Here is a 22071-nt window from a genome sequence, read left to right as displayed (position 1 = left end):
ATCCAAAGATTCACCAAATGCCATTTCTGCCACCTCCAGCGAGATGCCACCACCAGACACACATTCTCCTCCCCTCCCTTGTCTGCCATCCACAGGGACCGTTCCCTCCAGGCCACCCTGGTCTATTTTTCCTTCACTCCCAACACTACCCCACAGCCCTTGCAACTGCCAGAGGTGTAACACCTGCCCATTTATTTCTTCCCTCCCCGCTATCCAAGGGCCCAAACATACCTTCCAGGCGAAGCAGCACGTCACTTGCATTTCCACAATCTAGTCTACTGCATTCGCTGCTCACAATAATGGCCTCCTCTACACTGGGGAAATGAAGTGTAGATTGGGTGACCACTTCACAAAACCTCTATGTTCTGCTCACAAAAAAGATCCTGAGCTTCCAATTGCCTGCCACTTTAACACACCACCCTGTTCCCAAACCAACATCTCAGACTCAGGCTTGCTGCAGTGTTCCAGCAAAGCTCACCGCAAGCTGGAAGAACAACACCTCATTTTCCACCTGGGGACCATGCAGCCCTCTGAACTCAACATTGAGTTCAATAATTTTAGGGCCTAAACTCTTCCCATGTCCCAGCCCCTTACTCCACACACCAGGCCTTGTTATCACATAGTCTGCCAATACATTATCTATTGTTGGTCACTGTCATCCTCATTAATAGCTTTTAGAACATAAGAACTAGGAGCAGGAGTAGGCCATTTGGCCCCTTGAGCCTGCCCCAACATTTAATAAGATCACGGCTGATCTGAGAGACGCAGCTCCACTTGCCCGCCCACTCACCATAACCCTTACTTTTTTGAACAGTAAAGGAATTATCTAGCCTTGCCTTAAAAACATTCAGTGAGGTAGCTTCAACCACTTCACTGGGCAGGGAATTCCACAGATTCGCAACCCTTTGGGTGAAGAAGTTCCTCCTGACCTCAGAAAACAATGTGTGGAGCTGGATGAACACAGCAGGCCAAGCAGCATCTTAGGAGCACAAAAGCTGATGTTTCGGGCCTAGACCCTTCATCAGAAAAGGGGGATGGGGAGAGGATTCCGAAATAAATAGGGAGAGGGGGGAGGCGGACTGAAGATGGTAGAGGAGGAGAGTATGGCTAGGGAGGAGATAGGTCAGTCCGGGGAGGACGGACAGGCCAAGGGGGCGGGATGAGGTTAGTGGGTAGGAAATGGAGTTGCGGCTTGAGGTGGGAGGAGGGGATAGGTGAGAGGAAGAATAGGTTAGGCAGGCTGGGACGAGCTGGGCTGGTTTTGGGATGCAGTAGGGGGAGGCATCCCAAAACCATCCCAGCTTGTCCCAACCTGCCTAACCTGTTCTTCCTCTCACCTATCCCCTCCTCCCACCTCAAGCCACACCTCCATTTCCTACCTACTAACCTCATCCCGCCCCCTTGACCTGTCCGTCCTCCCCGGACTGACCTACCCCCTCCCTACCTCCCCACCCATACTCTCCTTTCCACCTCTCTCCTCCTCTATCCATCTCCAGTCCACCTCCCCCTCTCTCCTTATTTATTTCAGAATCCTCTCCCCATCCCCCTTTTCTGATGAAGGGTCTAGGCCCGAAACATCAGCTTTTGTGCTCCTAAGATGCTGCTTGGCCTGATGTGTTCATCCAGCTCCACGCTTTGTTGTCTTGGATTCTCCAGCATCTGCAGTTCCCATTATCTCTGATCACAATTTTAACCTCCTGACCTCAGTCCTAGTTCTGCCTCCCTTTATTTTTGAGGCAATGCCCTCTGGTCCTAGTTTCACCTGCTAGCGGAAACAATCTCCCTGCCTCCACCTTATCTATTCCCTTCATAATCTTTCTATAAGATTTTCTATCTTTCCATAATATTTCTATAAGACCTTCCCTCATTCTTCTGAATTCCAATGAGTATAGTCCCAGTCTACTCAGTCTCTCCTCATAATCCAACCCCATCTACTCTGCAATCAACTGAGTGAATCTCCTCTGCACTCCGTCCTGCTAGTATATCTCTTCTCAAGTAAGGAGACCAAAACTGCACACACTACTCCGGGTGTGGCCTCACCGGAACCCTATAGAGTTGCAGCATAGCCTCCCTGTTTTTAAACTCCATCCCTCGAGCAATGGCAGACAAAATTCCATTTGCTTTTTTAATTACCTGCTGCACCTGCAATCCCACCTTCGGCGATTCATGCACAAGGACACCCAAGTCCCTTTGCACAGCAGCATGCTGTGAATTTTACCATTTAAAACATAGTCCATTTTGCTGTTTTTCCTTCCAAAGTGGATGACCCCACACTTTTCAACATCGTACTCCATCTGCCAGACCTTTGCCCACTCACTTAGACTAATTATGTCCCTCTTCAGACTTTCAGTGTCTTCTGAACACTTTGCTCTACCACTCACCTTAGTGTCATCTGCAAATTTTGACATGCCACACTTAGTTGCCAACTCCAAGTCAACTATGTAAATTGTAAACAAATTTTCACCTGCTACCCAGATTGTTATCAACTCCTCTGTCTATCCAGCTACTATTCTCTCTCTGTGGGCTCTATTCTCACCTCTCATTTACTCCTTATCCCTTGCCCATCCCTATTTTCTACATATAAACCGACATTTTCCTAGCTACATCAGTTTTGAGGAAGGGCCACTGGATCCAAAACGTTAACTGTGATTTTTCTTCATAGATGCTGCCGAACCTGCTGAACTATTCCAGCAGTTTCTATTTTTGCTACTTCCTTGTAGCAAAGGTTTCATCACCATTTGATGCAGACCCAGTTTTCCAACTGTGTTCTTTAGGAATGGGCTAGATTGATGAGTGTTTGTATCAGTTGTGAGACTAGCCAAGAGAAAAAAGGAAGTATACATGAGGTCTAGGTGACTGAAGACAGACGAAGCTTTGCAAGAATATCGGGAATGTAGAGTGAGTCTGAAACGAGGGATTAAGAGGGCTAAGAGAGGACGAGAGATATTGCTGGCAAACGTGGTTAAGGAAAATCCCAAAGCCTTTTATTCATATATATAAAGAGCAAGAGGGTAACTAGAGAAAGGATTGGCCCACTTAAGGACAAAGAAGGAAAGTTATGCGCTGATTCAGAGAAAATGGGTGACATTCTTAATGAGTACTTTGCATCAGTATTCACCAAGGAGAGGGACATGACGGATGTTGAGGTTAGGGATAGATGTTTGCTTACTCAAGGTCACGTTGACATAAGGAAGGGGGAAGTGTTAGGTATCCTAAAAGACATTAAGGTGGACAAGTCCCCAGGTCCGGATGGGATCTATCCCAGGTTACTGAGGGAAGTGAGAGAGGAAATAGCCGGGGCTTTAACAGATATCTTTGCAGCGTCCTTAGACACGGGTGAGGTCCCAGAGGACTGGGGACTTGCTGATGTTGTCCCCTTGTTTAAGAAGGGCAGCAAGGATAATCCAGGTAATTATCGACCGGTGAGCCTGACGTCAGTGGTAGGGAAGCTACTGGAGAAGATACTGAGGGATCGGATCTATTCCCATTTGGAAGAAAATGGGCTTATCAATGATAGGCAACATGGTTTTGTGCAGGGAAGGTCATGTCTTACCAACTTAATAGAATTCTTTGAGGACGTGACAAAGTTGATTGATGAGGGAAAGGCTGTAGATGTCATATACATGGACTTCAGTAAGGCATTTGATAAGGTTCCCCATGGTAGGCTAATGGAGAAAGTGAAGTCACATGGGGTCCAGAATGTGCTAGCTAGATGGATAAAAAACTGGCTAGGCAACAGGAGACAGAGGGTAGTAGTAGAAGGGAGTTTCTCAAATTGGAGACCTGTGACCAGTGGTGTTCCACAGGGATCTGTGCTGGGATCACTGTTGTTTGTGATATATGTAAATGATTTGGAGAAAGGTGTAGGTGGTCTGATCAGCAAGTTTGCTGATGACACTAAGATTGGTGGAGTAGCTGATAGTGAAGGAGACTGTCAGAGATTACAGCAGGATATAGATAGACTGGAGAATTGGGCAGATAAATGGCAGATGGAGTTTAATCCGGGCAAATGCGAGGTGATGCATTCTGGAAGATCAAATTCAAGGGCAAACTATACAGTAAATGGAAAAGTCCTAGGGAAAATTGATGAACAGAGAGATCTGGATGTTCAGATCCACTGTTCCCTGAAGGTGACAGCGCAGGTCAATAGGGTGGTCAAAAAGGCATATGGCATGCTTTCCTTCATTGGGCGCGGTATTGAGTGCAAGATTTTGCAGGTCATGTTGCAGTTGTATAGGACTTTGGTTCGGCCACATTTGGAGTACTGTGTGCAGTTCTGGGCGCCACATTACCAAAAGGATGTGGATGCTTTGGAGAGGGTGCAGAGGAGGTTCACCAGGATGTTGCCTGGTATGGAGGGTGCTAGCTATGAAGACAGGTTGAGTAGATTAGGATTATTTTCATTAGAAAGACGGAGATTGAGGGGGGACGTGATTGAGGTCTACAAAATCGTGAGGGGTATGGACAGGGTGGATGGCAAAAAGCTTTTTCCCAGAGTGGGGGACTCACTTACTAGGGGTCATGAGTTCAAAGTGAGAGGAGGAAAGTTTAAGGCAGATATGCGTGGAAAGTTCTTTACACAGAGGGTGGTGGATGCCTGGAACGCGTTGCCAGCGGAGGTGGTAGACGCAGACACGTTAGCGTCTTTTAAGATATATTTGGACAGGTACATGGATGGGTAGGGAGCAAATGGACACAGACTGTTAGAAAATAGATGACAGGTTAGACAGAGGATCTTGATCGGTGCAGGCTTGGAGGGCCGAAGGGCCTGTTCCTGTGCTGTAGGTTTCTTTGTTCTGATCCACGTAGTGGTTGGCATTGTAATACAGTATTTTTACATTCTGTGCCCTAACTTCAGCACTTTTCCAAAGTGATGTTTAACAGGAAAGAGTGTTGACTTATAAATTTTAGAGTGGTGGTGAAGAACTATCGTGGTCTTATTTCACATGAAGCTGAGGTTTTATCAGATCTAGACTCAAAGTTGCCAGGGCCACTCTATTAGTAGGCCTGTTCTTCTGCTATCCTAGGAGCATAATGAGAAAGGCTGGGTATAATTCTGTGAATACAACTATAAGCTTACTGGATTAGTTTGAGGAGCAATTCTCGAAGATTGAACACCAGCCCTGATATTGGCAAGCAATACTTTGTAGTACTCTGAGAGTACCTAAGACTTATACAGATACAGTGTCCGAATGAATCAGATGCACGTCACAGCAACTTAAGTGGCATCAGTTTAAAGGTTATTTCTCTTTTTTTTAAAAATATAGTTATTCGTTGTTCTGACAGCTACTTTAATATTTGTTGGTTTCTAGCATTTCTCACAAACATCCAAATTGACAGCTAGGGCCTTGGTTTTGTATTTCATCAACAAGATGCATGAGCATTGTTGCCTCAGAACTGTGTTGGAATGTTAACTTTGATTTTTATACTGTTACACTTGGTTTTTAAACATTTTTATGCTAGATGCCTGGAGTGAAACTTGAACCAGAACCTAATTTTTCGGCAAGTCATTTTATCTACTTCTGTGTTAACATCCTAGAATTAATATTTATTACTGCTTGGGAGGGATTGAGCAAGTTTGTGGCAGATGCGTTGTGGGCTGCAATTTCTTCCTATGGCATTTCTAGAGGAACCCATTTTCTCACAAGGTCTGTACGAACACCTTTCTGGGAGGAGTGACTGGAATTTCAATTTTAATCCAACTCCTCTGGCACACGGTTGCAAATTTAGATTGGGTGTCCATTGGACACACTCAATGAAGAATGAGTTTGAGCAGTGTGTAACTTAAGCTTCCATTTCAAAATCCAGTTTAAAATCTTTCCCACCGTAAGGGTTAGATTAAAATCAGTCTTGGATGTTGATTAGAATTAGGAACACGGTGTTATCATATTCTCCTAGTTCAAGGATACCAAGTTTGATTGTTGTGACAAAATGCTGCCCTAGGCAAGGTTGATTAGCTAATACGCATTGGGAATTGAACTCTGGATTTGTGGAAACGGGCAAGGATGCACCTGAAATGGAAGTTCTAAACTGGGGAAAGGCTGATTTTAATAAGATCAGGTATGATTTGGACAGGGTGAACTGTAAGGATATACTTTTAGGTAAATCTTTGTCAGCAGGAATTTGCATTCAGGAAGGAATTGGGTAGAGTACAGGGCTAACATCTTCCAATGAAGACAAAGGGTGGGTCCAACAAATCCTACGAACCCTAGATATCAAGGAATAGATGGGATTAGATAAGGAGAAAAAGGGACGCAATAGCAAATACCAAGAGCTCAAAAGAGTAGAAGCCCGAGAAGAGTACAAGAATGTGCAAGGGAAAACCTAAAGAGGAAATTAGGAGAGCAAAAAGGGGACATGAAAGAATAATAGCAAATAAAATACAGAAAAACCCTAAACTATTGTCCAAGTACATGAGGTAAAAGGATAATTAGGGAAAGACTAGGGCCCTCATGGACCACATTGGAATTTGGTGTGTGGAGCTAAAGGGCGCAAGAGGGTTCTAAATCAATACATTGTTTTGGTGCTCACTGGTGAGGAATGACGTGTTTATAGAAATCATGGAGAAGGACTGTGATATAGTGAAAGAAATTAGCTGAGACAGAGGGGAGGCTCTGTATGATCTGATGGGCTTAAATGTAGATAAATCTCTTGGGCCCGACGAAATGTTTGCAACCCTGTTGACTGAGGCAAGGGAGGAAATAACATGGGCGCTGGCAATAATTTTCAGTTTCTCGCTGGCCCTAAGAGAGGTGGCAGAGGAGTTCAGGACAGCCGGTGTAATACCATTATTCAGGAAGAGAGCAAAGGGTAAACCAGAAACTAAAGGCCAGTCAGTCTAACCTTGATTATGGGGAAACTATTAGAAGCAATTCTGAGCAACAGAATTAATCTGCACTTTGGAGAGGCAGGGATAAATTAAGAACAGTCAGTGTGGTTTTGTGGGAGGGTGTCATGATTGAACACCTTGTTTAAATTTTTCAAAGAGGTAGCCAGGTGTGTAACTGAAGGTAGTGCATTCAAAGTACTCTACTTGGACTTCAAGTAAGGCTTTTGGTGAGGTCCCACATGGAACATTGATTGTGATGGAAACATCCCATAGGATCCAAAGAAATTTGGTTAACTGGATCCACAATTGGCTGAGTGACAGGAAGCAGAGGGAGATGATTGAGGGTGTTTTTGTGACTGGAAGTCTGTGTCCAAAGGGGTTACAGAGGGATCACTGTTTGGCCTCTTGCAGCTCATGGTATATATAAACTGTTCAGATTCAAATGTAGGAGGGTTGATCAGTACGTTCACAGATGATGCGAAAATTGGTAGGGTGGTAAATAGTGAGGAGAATATCCTTCGATTACAGAAGATAATAGGCTGGCCAGTGGGTTAATTAGGGTAAGTGGAATTCAGTGTGGATATGTGTGAGGTAATGCATTTGGGCATGACAAACAAGGCAAGGGAATATACAATGACCAGGAGGATTCTGGAAAGCATTGAGAATCAATGGGACCTTTATGAGCCTAACCACTGGTCCTTTTAAGGTATCAGGACAGATCAGAAAAGTGGTTGATAAGGCATAAAAGCCATTCTAAGCCAAGGCGTAGAGAACATGATATCTCAGTGGTTAGAATTGCAGCCTCATAGTGTCAGGGACTTGGGTTTGATTCCAGCGTTGGGTGAGTTTGAAAACTGTCCCTACGACTGCGTGGGTTTCTCCCGCATCCTCCAGTTTCCTCCCACAGCCTGAAGATGTGCAGGTTAGGTGCATTATCTGTGCTGAAATGCTCATAGTGTCGAGAAGTGTTTAGACTAGGCGAATTAGCCATGTTAAGTGTGATGGTGGTGACGGGCTGGGTGGGGTGGGGTGTGGTGTACAGAAAAGTGTAACACATTCTCTCATTTTTTTTACTGTATAATCATTTAGTGTTTAAAAAAATGGCTGTTGCTTTTTAATATTCCAGAACAGTTCTTTTACAAGCAGAGAGTAAAAAGGAGTGTGAAGAGGTAAGCTTTGAAGGCAGTCTTCTACTTTGAATTCAATCTTGCAATTACATATGCATGCATATAATGTGAAATTCTTGCACTTACAAAAAAATGTCATTTTTAAGTGTGGATGCTGATCACTTATTGATAAACATTATGCTAACAATAGTGAAAATGACAAGATACTGCATGCCTTATGAAGCAGTGTATGGATGAAGTAACAATGTTAGAAATCAATAAAAGGTTGAAGAATAGTTCTATCATATTATTAGACTCCTTCCATGTAGAATGTCAATCATACACAAAACCTATATTGCTGTATTAGAAACCATATTCCAGTGCTCACAAAAATCTCTTTTTTGCAAACATGGGAAATTCAAAGATGCTGTACACTTCTTTGTTGAACCGTGATAATCTCTCTCAATTTTTGGTTGGACAAGTTGATTTTGAAATTGCTACTAAACTGAAGCTTTGCACAATTTTTATCTAAGCTTTCTGAATTTAAGAGAAACTTACCTAGCTACCTGAATAATATAATATGCAGTGAGTAGTATTATATTGATGTGCTTAAAACATCCCTATCTAGTTTACAATAAATCCCCATTAGAGATCAATTCCCTATGTAAAAGCATCAGTGTCTAAATTGCTTCACTTTTGAGTTAGCGCAGCTGAGGTTTTATTGCCTAAAATTATGAACTTGTATCACTGCAGTTCAGTTCCATATATATCATTTATGACCAAGCTATTGATTTTTAGTGAAAGTTCTGAGTTTTCTTCTCAGTATCAGGTCATATGTTGATTCCAAGTTAACATTTGTAGCCAGTAGCCAGCCATCTATGTACTTAATCACTAATGAGTCTTATCCATATATGGTCTTTTTGAAATGTGGTCTTTATTAATAAGAAAATATTCATGTTTTGTGATGGGAAGAGAATATATTGTACTTTAATTTTTGGATCATACCTATTATGTTTGCTTATCTTAATGTTCCTGTTTCCTTGTAGTGGATTGCAACAATCAATAATATTTCCAAACGTATCTATCTCAGCGAAAATCCAGAAGTAAGATTGCGTGTTACTGCAATTGATAATTTTCTATCTGCGTCAGTTAAATGAAAGAATCAACAAGTTCTAGATGGTTCTGCATTCACAGCATGTTTTAAGCTGCTACATTTCATAGTCTGGCTTCTCTTTTTCATTTATTTATGATATCACTTTTTTTATTTATTCAACTCTGTAATTCAGATACAGCCATTTCCTAACCTCCAGTACTTGAATTTATTGAGAGATGGTTCTTCATTCAGAAACTTTTTAAAAAATTTTTTAATAAGTGTGTTGCTATGTGTAATTAAAAGGATTTGAATACCTTTCAATTCTTGGAAATGTTTGGGTATGCGCTTCTTTTAAAGAAAGAAAATGTGCTTAAAAATATGGTGGTGAATTCTAGCATTGTAATCTCATGGTTTTTGTTTCACGGGCAAATGATATTACATTTGAGTTTATAAATTGAATTTTACTTACCATTGTAATCTGCCTTAATATCTAGGGATCGTTGGGTTTAAAGTAAATGGCATAAGATCTCGAGGGGTGATGAATGAAATATTTTCACCTGAGCACAATTGGGATATGGAGTGCTCTACCTGAAAAGGTGCTAGCTATAAATAGTATAAAGAATGAACTGGACAGTATTTAGAATGAGGAACTACAGAGTTATTGACAAAAACTGGGGAAGTGCGTCTCAATGAGCCAGCTTCCATGCAATAAACCAATTTGCCACCTCCTACAAGTTTATATGATTCCATTCCATTTTCCTTCTGTCTGTCATTCAGCCTAAAAAAAGTTACCAGTTTATTCTCCTGTTTATCCCTGCAGCTTCCTGTTACTCCCAGGACCGTTCTTCATCTGAGAGGCATCATAACCATCTCACCAACAGTTTTCCATCTTTGTGTGACAACTAACCAGCAGTTCCACAACATACTACACAATGAATCAAACAGTCCACACACAATTAACATTTCTTTTAACAGTAATCTTATAGGGATTACACAGAGCAGTTGTATAAAATGAATTAGAGGAAATATTGCTTGTCAGAGGTCTACATTTCAGGGTATTCAAGCAGATGGCACTGAATATTAATCAAAAATTATACCCTGATTTATTGTTACGCCAAATGTGCCAAGGCCTGTTGTGTACTTAAAATAATTAACTTTAGCATTTAATAAGTCACTTTGTTCTCATCACAGGAATTGGCTGCTCGTGTAAACCAGTCTGCTTTGGAGGCTGTTACACCTTCCCCTTCGTTTCAACAGAGACATGAAATCTCAAGGCCTACTGTGTAAGCAGAAATTACATTCTGCATTTGGATTCTGAAGAGTAAACTTTATTGTATATCTAACGTTAAGTGAAAACAAAATGTTTGAAATATCTGGTAGGTCAGATAGCATCTGTGGTGAGAAATTGTGTTAATATTTCACACTGATGGCTTTTCACCTGAGCTCTTGAGCTTTATTGCCTCATTCCATTTGGGAGAATGAATCAGATATCTAAGTGATCTTTTTCTGAAACTTCAAAGTTGTGCTGTAAATAGTATACATTACCGTTTTGACCTGGATTTTGTGGAGAAACTGTTGGCATTTGATTTAGATTAGATTAGATTAGATTCCCTACAGTGTGGAAACAGGCCCTTTGGCCCAACAAGTCCACACCGGCCCTTGATATATCCCACCAAGACCCATCCCCCTATAACTCACACGCCGCTGAACACTACCGGCAATTTAGCATGGCCAATCCATCTAGCCTGCACATCTTTGGACTGTGGGAGGAAACCCACGCAGACATGGGGAGAATGTGCAAACTCCGCACAGACAGTCGCCCGAGGCTGGAATTGAACCCAGGTCCCTGGTGCTGTGAGGCTGTAGTGCTAACCACTGAGCCACCGTGCCGCCCCCAAATTTGCTATAGTGACTATTCTGAAATTGATAGTAATTTCTGGCAACCAAGTTTACATAATTAAACATGGAAATCTAGAAGTTACTACCTGAATTCTACATATATGTCCAGTGTGCAGTGTTGAAATTTTTGCAGAAGGCAAATAATTTAATCCCTTTTACTGTGCAATATTGTTAAAAATCTCTGCAAATAGAACATTGTTAATAAGATACATGATACTAAATCAAAAACTCTTTGACCTTGAAAATCCAAATTTTTATTTGTATGTCGGATGTTTCGATTCTAATTAAGAAATCCCAATATGTTTGGTAATTTTTAACTTTATTGTATTTCAGCTTCCATTCTCTATTGATCACTTTACTTTTTGTTAATTTTGCAGAAAGCCAAGGATAGTTTGTATTGTTTACTATGATTTTCTGTCTGTATAAATACTTCAAGTTGTATACCTGCTGAATATCTGGAGATCCCTTTGGTTTTGCACCAGTTTCAAATTAATCTCAGGAAAGGAAAAATCAGTTACTGGACCTTTTATAGGCAGCTTTAACCACTAAAAGTAATATTTTTCAAATCTCTTGAAACACACAACTCCAACAAGACAAATTATTGAAGAGAAATGTAGTAGTTTTCCAGGACATGACATGCTATTCCAGAACAGTGGTGGAAGTAAAATTTAATGATAGTTTTCAAAAAGGGAAGTGGCTAAGTACATGAAAAGACCAGGGTGAAGTAACAGTGGACTAGAGCAAATTTGGCACAAGGGATATGAATCCCATAGTCGTCTGTGTTATAAAAAAAATTTGAAGATTCTAAGTTACTGGAAAATGCACAGAGCCTCATTTTCAGTCTCGCCACAAAGCTTCACCTGAGATGAGGTAACAGACTGTAAGGATGTGAATATGAATCTTCATTGTGTAATGTCATCACTAGATTTCATCTGCTGTATTGATTTTGGGGTACTACTTTTAAAAAAATTGAACATGTAACCCTAGCTACACTGGGAAAAAGTTCATTTTTAAACCTTAACTTTTGTCTAACAGCCACGGCAGACCTCAGTCCTCTCGAGCAAACAGTTCCAGCTCCGTTGGATCAGAATCTGCTTCTCTTTCCGCAGTGTCATTAGATTCAATAGTTGCTCCAGACACACCCATTCAGTTTGACATAATTTCTTCTGTCAGTGAGGACTTGTCTAACCAAGCAAAGATTTCAGGACCAGGCACCAGGTAAGTGCAACTGGGAAAGGTGTTTTTTTTTAATGCTTTAGTGAACATTTGCATTTCAGTAGTAAGATGTTAAGTCTGCTAATTAAGTCGAAGGTTTTTCCATTAATTCGAATATTTGTCCTATTTGTTTAGTTTAGGAAAAATATTATTTGTTCAGAAAGTTTCAGCTAAGATTGGATTAAGAATGTAATGACATAACCATACGTTGACATATGACACAGGAAAAGCTTTTACAATGGAGTTGTCATGCCTTCTATGCTGAGACAATCGGGTCAGAGCTCATTTGGTTTGACAAGGTTTACAATGCAAAGAGATGCCAACAGCACAGGTTCAATTTCCATACTAGCTGAGGTTACCATGAAGGTACTGTCTTCTCAACCTCGCTCCTTGCCTGAGGTGTGATGACCCCCAGCTTAAACACGCTACTAGTCCTCTCTCTCTCTGTCTCTTTCTCTCTTCTCTCTTCTCTCTCTCTCTCTCTCTCTCTCTCTCTCTCTCTAATTAGAAAGCAGTTCAATGCCCTCTGGGACTATGGAAATTTTACCTTTTTATTGAGAAATTTCATTCCATAAGTCCATAATATACCAGGAGCAGAATCAGCCGTCTGGCCTGTTGAGAGCTACACCATTCAATCAAGACAATATGTTTCTCAGCCCCAGTATCCTGCCTTCTCGCCGTAACCCTTGATCTCCTTACTAGTCAATAACATATCTCTGCCTTAAATACACTCATCGACGTAAGCTTCTGTGGCAATGAATTCCATCTCAAAAAATTCCTCCTTTTCCTAATTCCAAAGGTTGTCATCCCTTCATTGTGAGGCTCTGCCCTTGAGTCCTAGTCTCTCCTACTAGTAGAAACAACACTTTCTTCATGTACACTTTATCCAGGCCTGTCAGTATTCTGTAAGTTTCAAGGAGGTTTCTTCCACACCACCGCCCTCCTTCCCCCCTGCCCCCCACCCAACCCAAATCCTTCTAAACTCCATGAAATACAGACCCCCAGTGGACCTCTTCCAAGGCCACCACACCCATCCTTGGGGATGATATGGGGCCTAAAATTGCTGACAATATGCTAAATGCTTTCTGACCACACCCTTCTATATGCTCAGCAGTACACCCTTGCTGCCGTATTCTAGCCCTCTTGATGAATGCTAACATTGCATTTACCTTCCTAATTGCCTGCCAACCAACCCCTAACCTTAACGGAATCCTGAACTAGAACTCTGAAGTCCATAGTTCCAAAGCCTTGCCCCATTTAGTTGTTAGATTTGAAATGAATCGCTTCCAGTCAGCTCTTTCTTGCTGTAAGTAACTCAGCCAGATAGATAGCAATGATCCCAAGGTTTGATCCTCCGTCTGAGCTGAGTTAGACAATATTAATAGATGCGATGCAAGGAACACTGTGACTGACCAGTGTGTCCCTGATTTGGGAAAGGGGGATTTGGGGGATCATTAGAGAAGGCTTTTGTTTCTGATTACTATCTCGACAACTGAAATGAAGTGGAAATGTGAACTTTGTGTAATGGATAAAGTGATTTACTGTGATGCCATTAAATAATCCACAACTACTTAGAGCTAGACTCGTGAATAAAAATAGCGGAAATGTTCCATAGTGGTACCACTGAAACACATCGTCAACAAAACAAGGGAAGTAAACTTGACCAAAAATGAATAATAGAAATCTTTCAAAAGTAATCAAATGTTTTTCCATTTGTAATTCTTCCAATAGAACAAATCCATTTGGAGAATCTGGGGAACCAAAAACAGAGGAACCTGAAGGTAAGGTAAAATATTGCTGGGCAAAAAAAAGAACAGTTTTTTCTTTCTTTCTTAAATATGTAAGTGTGGAGCTTTAAATGATTGTATCATGTTAGTGCGGTCATCTGTCTAGGTCATTCCACAAAGATAGAAAAATGGCCATCATTTGCCATGTCGAACTTATGCGGTTGCTGGTTCTGAAATCTAATGCTCTTTATTGGATCAATAAAATAGGGTGGAGTTTTCTTGTCTGTAGAGCAAGTGGGACAGGGTCAGGAAGGGCAAACAATCAGACAGGTTGGCACTGGCAAATGATAATCCTCACAGACCACCATCACCACAGCAATGGCCTAGTGGTATTATCATAGGACTGTTAATCCAGATACCCAGGTAATATCCTGGGGATGTGGGTTCCAATCTTGCCACAGCAGACGGTGGAATTTGAATTTGATAAACATCTGGAATTAAGAGTGTAATGATGACCGTGAATCCTTTTCCGATTGTCAGAAAAACCCATCCTTAGGAAGGGAACTGCCATCCTTACCTGGCCTGGCCTACATGTGACTCCAGACTCACAGCAAGGTGTTGACTCTTAATTGCCCTCTGGGCAATTAGGCATGGGCAATAAATGCTACCTGGTCAGCGATGCCCTCATCCTTTGTGTGAATAAAAAAAATTCAAGCTCTACATGAGAAGGTCCATGGCTGTGACCTGGCTCCAACTCAGGGCCTCAACTTGCCACTGGTCCGATTTTATCTGAATTCCAGCTGGCTTTAAAAGTGGTTGGTTTCCCAATAGAAAAGCCATGGTGACCTGCCTGCCGAATTTGGGGAATGAGCTGGAGTTTCCTCCATTAGGGCAAGGAAGTGGAACAGCAGAGACGGCTGAAAACCCCATCCCGATCCCCCAACTTCGACATGCTTACTGGTGAAGCTCCTCATGACTGCAGTCTTGCCCTCCAGCTACACTGTACCCCTTTTTGGCTCTGCCCATGATTTGGCTGGCAGGTAGGCCAAGACTTAAGTGGTGATTCCCTTGACAGCTGGGAAATATGCTAGACAGCACTTAATTGCTTGCTTTGGCAAGCTTTCTCACCTCTGAAGATCCTTGCCCCACATTTAATATAAAGAGTGCCAAATTCAGAACATTGTTTTTATTGCTGTTTTCAGGATCTAAGATAGTGGTCATCAGGTCCCCCATTACACATCCCAGAATAATGAGGACTAAGAATCATTTTTACTCATTTCAACATTTAGTATTGCCACAATTGCACTGTTTGTATTTGGAATATATTTGTTTAGTAAGATTTAGGAAGGTTCAGACACATTCCTATTTATTTATTGCAAACGTTTTTGTTACTTTCACCTATTAACTTTCAAGGTTAGCATATTGTATAGTTTTGTGTTAATAATCAAAGCATGGAGCAAATTAAAACAACACTGTTACAACTGATTGAGGATTCTCAGAGATGCACTGCACAGGTAGTGTAATTCAAGCTTTGTGATGTATATAATTTTAGATAAACTACTGACCTGACCTGACCTGACTAAACTTGATACAGGTCACTGATTCAATTTCCTTTTGTCTCACCCTTTATGACTCCTTGTATATGTAAAGTGAACTATATCAATTAAAACAGATTTATGTTTTTATTCTAATATCTGCTGCAGAATCTATACTTCATCAGTTGTTTATTGTGAGATTCCTTGGATCAATGGAAGTAAAAGCAAATGAAACCTCAGATGTTATTTGTGACACAATGCGTCAAATCCTTGCTGCCCGTGCTATACATAATATTTTTCGAATGACCGAGTCACATTTACTAGTAACCAGTGACTGTTTGAAGTAAGTTAGTTTTTGCTGTTTCATAGAATTGTTTTCTGTATGTGATCAATTATATAAATATATGTAGTTGATTATGATTTGCTTTACATTTTAGGTTGATTGATCCTCAGACTCAAGTCATTCGCTTAAGGGTTGGTATTAAAATTGTAAACAGTAATACTTTTGGAAAAATATTATGAATCTGTTGCTATTTTCAAGCTTCCTCATGTCTGTTTACTACTACTACTACTTATACTAATTAAGTCCCATGACTCTGTTACAGAGCATTCGTCGAGTCTGATATCATTATCATACTTTTTGTTGCAGTTTCCTTTGCAAAACGTGGTTCTTTGCGCAACTCACAAAGAGAACAAACGTCTTTTTGGATTTGTGCTGCACACTGGAGGAAGCAGAGCAGAAGGGCGACCGATCTCAGTCTGCTATGTGTTTGAATCAAACAATGAGGGAGAGAAGGTACAGGGGAGTTCTGACAGTGTTTCTTATTCTACGTTAAACCAAATCAGTATCATTAGTTGAACAGTAAATTCAAAGTTAAGTGGAACTCCTTCAGATCATTGAGTTTGGGTTATCAGATTTGTGTGTTATCAGACCATAGAATATACTGTTTCCTTCCAATCCTGTTTCATCTCATCTCTACCATGTCTAATCTGAAAATTGTTTTGTGTCCATGTAAGTGTATGTTTCAGGATCCCAAATCCTCCTTTCCTCTGGCCAATCTCTGCTTTCAGTATCTTTCTGCTTTTACACCATAATAACATTTAATCATTTGTCCTCCTGCAGTCACCCCCTCCCTCACCTCTTACCTCAACCCATCACTATGTTTCAACTGTGGTTGTGCCCTACCACTGTAGTAGAATTGAACTACACTGAGTGAGTTAACAGCCATGTCTGTTCCTGTCTTGATATTCACCTGCCTTCCTCTTCACTGAGCTTTCTGGGGGTGAACCTGCATAACAGGGATCTAATCCCTCTAGACTTCTTCCTGTGTAATTGATACCATCCCCACTATTATCAGCACCCGAGTCTCCCAATTAGTAAACAAGCCCTGACCCATCACATTGCTCTTCAATCAGTCACCCATGAACTGGCACCTTACCCGTAAACTTGTGGATCATTATAATTACATCTCAGCTTTGACTGAAGTTTTGGTGACTGACACATTTCCCCAAACTGAAGCCTTCATGACCTGCTATATTTTCGACCACCTACCGTTTCCTGGCCATGGTGATAACATGGTGCTTGTTAGTTTGTAATACCTTAGCTTCTATCCTTAATGCTTTGGCACCCACTTCTTTGAGCACTAAATGTTTTATACCTTGTCATCAAACTCTGAGATATATTGTTCTTTATCCCTTGTCCTCTGGTCCTTTATCCCATGTCCTCTGTACTTCATCCTTGAGCCTTCAACCACATTCTCAGTTTCCCTTGTCCCGCTCTGAATTAATTGGCTTTTTGTCCCCTCTATAACAGTTCCTCAGTAAAACCTGCACCGCCTATATTTATGATCATGTTATTGACTACCATCTCCTCAAGGCACAATTGGTATCAAGCTCACCATGAATATTTACTTGTATCTTTCAGTACCCCACTTACTACTTACTTTCTTCTACAGCTGCTTCTAAACCATCTAAACTAAGCACTCTCTAATTCTGATGCCAATTTGCACATAGTTTACATAGTAATCTGGAGATTTATTACCTTTTGTAGTTTTTAATTTAATCAGAGTGGTTTGTAATTGTTCAGCAGTACCTCTTTCTTCATCCTGCTTTGTTATTGGTGTGTATGTGGGCCATCACATTGAATTCTTCTCCTCCCACAAGTTCCTCTTCAGCCCAGAAGAGTTACCCTTAGCATTAGCATCAGATAGGCAACACAGCATTCTTTATCTTTGCTGCAGAGAACAGTATCTATTTTGAACAATGTTATCCCCTATTACAACCACTTTTTTTTTTAGTCCTCCCAAAATTGAATCATGCTCTGTACTTTGGTGCTTTGGTCAATTTTCTCATCCTTCTTGCAGTCTGTATTTTTGACTACGCCAGGAGCAAGAACCTCAGCCCTCTTGGGCAAAGACATTGGCTGAGGCACTTCCAGTGTCATATTCTGGATCCCATATCTGCCTCATTCACAGCTCGCACCCTTTGTTCCTCGCCATGGACCAAATTTAATGTAATTAGTCTAAGGAGTGTGACTGCCTTCTGAAGCGCAATACAAATCCTGGCCCCTTTCCCTGACTTGTTGCATGGTGAGGAGCTCACACTCCAGCTTGTCAGTTCTGAGTTGAGGTTGTTCTAGCAGCAATGCTTGCTGTAGATGTGGTCACCATTCATTACACCAATGCCCTACAGCTGCAACACATCGCCTGCTGAGCCATCTCTATGCTATTCACTTAGTTGAGTTCGATGTCAAATATTTTAAAAGTGGATTTCTTGGATGTACTGTTCAGGTTCAGTATTTGTTTCCAGATTTAATCCAATTGGCCAATCTAAACAGACAGTGAAGAAATACTCATCGATCATCTCCCTGGTGTCTTGTGACATTACATTTTGTCTCAGACAGGTAGAAACAGGGTGCTGGGGCTCTGTGCCACTGATTTTTATCTCCTGCCTTGCTGTCCTTCTCTCACAATTCCACTTGCATCTTTATAAAGCTCTATTTTCATGCTGTTTCATATGGTTTGCGAAACTGCTGACTCTCTCTCTCTCTCTCTCTCTCTCTCTCTCTCTCTATCTCTCCTGTTCTTTGTGAAACAGCTGTCCTTTCACTCTCTCACATTGCTTATGAATCTGCAATTGCTGATTTTTCTCTGGCTCGTGTTTTATGAGGCTGCTGTCCATAATTTTGTTTTGTCCTTCACACTTCTGCCTTAAAAACTTGGGTTAAATTTGCAACAAACCAATTTGCAGGCATTATTGCTGAATAAAGAGATGATCACCAGTGCATCCACTAAACCCACTATCATCTATCAACACTGTCTAGGTTGTGGAGATGTACCAACTTTCAGCCTCATTTTTTTTAAATTCAGTTTGTCTTTTCCAGTGCTAATTTCTTGCACTTAGACTGTCTCACTTGACCCTTAGAACTTACTTATTTTAGGACTTCCACTGAAGACAAACAAAATACTTAGTACTAATACTTAGACTCCTGTTTTGATACAGTACTATGTTTACCTTCCCTTGTTAGCCACGGTTTTCTCAATTTCCTGTTGGATATTTTTACCTTAAGGGGATGTATGGTGTATGAAGATATAAATATTCATTTTTAAAGATACTTGCCACTGCTTATCCACTGATAAATCTTAATCCACTACATCCAGTTTCCTCCTCATACTTTTGTAATTGGCATTGTTTAGATTTAAGGTACTAGTCTCAGATTGAACGACGTCGTCTTAAAAGTTAGTAGAAAGATCTATCACACCATGATCACAATTCGCTAAAAGTTCTTTCACAACAAGATTATTAATTGGCATTTTCTGTTTGCATAATTCCAGATCTTAACTAAATAGCCAATGCACTAGTTGGTTTCTCAATATATTGCTCAGAAACACATATTGACACATTCCAAGAATTTCTTCTCCACAGCATTGACGCCCATTAGATTTACCCAGACTGTATGTAGATTGAAGTCACCCATGATTACTGCATCCTTGTGACTACATACATCTCAAATTTGCTGATTCATACGGTGCCCTACATTATTACTACAATTTGGAGGTCTACAAACTGCTCTTACCAATGTTAGCTAACATTTACTGTTTCTTAACTTTACCAAAACAGATACTACATCCTATTCTGATCACAGATTCTGACTCTCTAGTAAACCAATCCTATCCCTTCTTAGGTCAGCATTAATCTCTCCTCCTTTTCCTTCTTCCCTAATATTCCTAAATGTCAAATAGCCTCTTATTCAGATTCACAGTCTTGGTCAGCCTGCAACCTTGTCTCTGTATTGGCAAGGCCCCATCTCCCACTCTTCTGTTGTCAAGTGACTTCCCTAGTAGTCACTCTGAGTCAGCGTTTCTTTAAGCTAAGCATTGGGAGCAGTAAAGCCATTGCATTTGGTAATCAGCACAATTTTCCTAACCTCACCATTATTTCTACCCACCTTTCCTTGGTTGAACCAGATATTTTAAAATCTTCATCAACTCTTGAATTGAATTTTATCCATGGGTTTCTATCTTCTTTAAACATTAGAAACACTGCCATTGTTAAAATGATAGAATTGATTTTAGTTTTGATTTACATACAAGAATTTATAATATTAAGTAGTTGTGAATATTGTATAATTATAATTGTGAATCTTATGACATTGCCTTTCTAGATCTGTGATTCTGTTGGACTGGGCAAACAGATTGCTTTTCATTCAGAAATGGCAAGTCAAATGAATTACCAGCAATTACAAGTCTTGTTTTAAAATTGCATGTACAGTAATATTCTGCCCTTCAATCCCACTTTCCTCTTTTCAGATGTTGCTTAAAACCTATCTCTGGTCATCTGATCTAATATTTCCTTCTCTGAATCGTGTTTATGCTTCTGTTTATAATGTTTCTGCAAAGTGCTCTGGTGGTGTTACGTTACATTTAAGGGTGGTGGGATTTGCCTATATGGCCAGAGATAGATTCGTGTGTAGTGGATGACCAAGATGTCCTCTGTGTCTTGTTGAGCTCTATGTATCTCACAACACGCTGCTGACCCACCTTCAAAACCAATGGATCTCCATGAAGGGTCTAGGCCCGAAACGTCAGCTTTTGTGCTCCTGAGATGCTGCTTGGCCTGCTGTGTTCATCCAGCTTCACACTTTTTTTATTATCTTGGATCTCCAATTATAGTCATCAGTCTAGTCAGCCAGAACAATTTTTTGCATAACAAGGTGTAGACAAATACCTAATTCACCAGGCAGAGATAATCCAATGTCTATCTGGTTTGATCTATGCCTTGAAGCAGTTTGCTGGATTGTGACCACTATCATGTACATTAATGCCGCAGATGAGAGCTGGTTAGTGAGAATCAGTACAAATGAACTATTCCAAAGTGTGTGGCTCGCCCATCTCTGCGAGACGCTATCCCTCCGTTACAGCTTTGTAGCGAATGTACAGTATGTATAAGGTACTGCTTGAAGCTAGTACATGAACAGTAAAATCTATGGTTCTAAAATGGATTCCAGTGATTGAGCCAAGGAAGTGCAACAGGGCAGGAATTGGTTTTGCCTGATAGTCTGAATGTGACTGCCAGAACTACAGCATCAACTCATTTAATGTGATACAGTTGGGAGAACTGGAAAACCCATGTGGAGGCTGGGACAGCAGGGTACAATGGCCGAAGCAATACTTTTGTATACGTAGCTGCGCTTTTTGAAGTTAAAACATGCTTAAGGTGTAACATAGATGCAGGAAGGTGAATCCGTGACTCTTGCCATGAGTAAGAAGACAACAGCAAACTACTAGGGAGTTGTAAATATCTATCTTACCAAAATTCGGTTCGATGAATCAGTGCGAATAGGTGAAGGGGGAAATTCAGTGTTACTTTTGGCAAACAAATAAAATTGGAGATGGAGCAGATATTTGCGTACATTTGGGCCTAACATTTAATTCAGGCAATGTCATTTTTTTGGCGATAGGAATCATACGTCTAGATTGTAGTAAGCGTATGCTTCTAGCTGCCCCACCCCAACCCTCACCCTACCATTCGAGATGATGCAAGTGCATGAACAAAGGCACAGCATCATCAAATATCTAGGCGAAAAAGGTTTGAACTGTCAATTTTTGTTCACTTGATTTGCTAACTTGCCTAAAGTATAATAAATTCTTTGTTATCTGTTACATTAGGATCGTCGGACCACAGACAAACAAAGAGAATTTGACCGAGAAAAGGAAAAGCAACTCATGGAACTTAATAAACAAAAACAAATTGAAAAGGTAAAAGGAAACAAACTCTACACATAGTCAAAATTTTCTTCCTAGTTCTTTGGCTTATTTTCAGTTTGCTAGTTAATATACCTTTGGGCACTTGTTTGATAAAAGGTTGAACAAACTTACTTCAGAACAAAATGAGTAAGGGTCAGCCAACTTAAAACGCTAACTCTGATTCCTCTCCACAGATGCTGCTAGACCTGCTGAGCATTTCCAGCAATTTCTGTTTCTGTTTCAGAACAAAATGGTTTTTCACTAGTTCAGTTTTTATAGTTTTCACTTTCAGAGCACAACAAACTTAAAGATATGGCAGCTTAACATCAATTTATATAACCTGTATTCATAGGCATGACATCATAATGTTAGCAACAACATTTGATGGTATTTAGACGTTTTCTTGTCTAAATCTGATCTAG

General features: G+C 40.7%; 1 protein-coding gene across 13 annotated transcripts in view; it reads left to right on the top strand.

Moving 5' to 3' along the window:
• appl1 (adaptor protein, phosphotyrosine interaction, PH domain and leucine zipper containing 1) overlaps nt 1-22071 on the top strand; it is a 171487-nt gene that overhangs the window by 115356 nt on the left and 34060 nt on the right. For all 13 annotated transcript variants that reach the window (XR_009446505.1, XR_009446504.1, XM_059649964.1 and 10 more), the window contains 10 exons: nt 7956-7998; nt 8982-9038; nt 10220-10311; nt 11963-12145; nt 13874-13923; nt 15573-15747; nt 15842-15878; nt 16054-16200; nt 20068-20118; nt 21572-21661. Coding sequence is in view for 11 of the 13 variants with exons in the window: in XM_059649964.1 (XP_059505947.1) it covers nt 7956-7998; nt 8982-9038; nt 10220-10311; nt 11963-12145; nt 13874-13923; nt 15573-15747; nt 15842-15878; nt 16054-16200; nt 20068-20118; nt 21572-21661 (925 nt within the window). In the remaining 2 variants the exon portion in view is untranslated. The remainder of the gene's footprint in view (nt 1-7955; nt 7999-8981; nt 9039-10219; nt 10312-11962; nt 12146-13873; nt 13924-15572; nt 15748-15841; nt 15879-16053; nt 16201-20067; nt 20119-21571; nt 21662-22071) is intronic.

Source organism: Stegostoma tigrinum, chromosome 11, assembly GCF_030684315.1.
Source record: "Stegostoma tigrinum isolate sSteTig4 chromosome 11, sSteTig4.hap1, whole genome shotgun sequence".
NCBI lineage: Eukaryota > Metazoa > Chordata > Chondrichthyes > Orectolobiformes > Stegostomatidae > Stegostoma > Stegostoma tigrinum.
The sequence above is the reverse complement of the archived record's forward strand: the minus strand, read 5'-3'. Positions and strand labels throughout refer to the sequence as shown.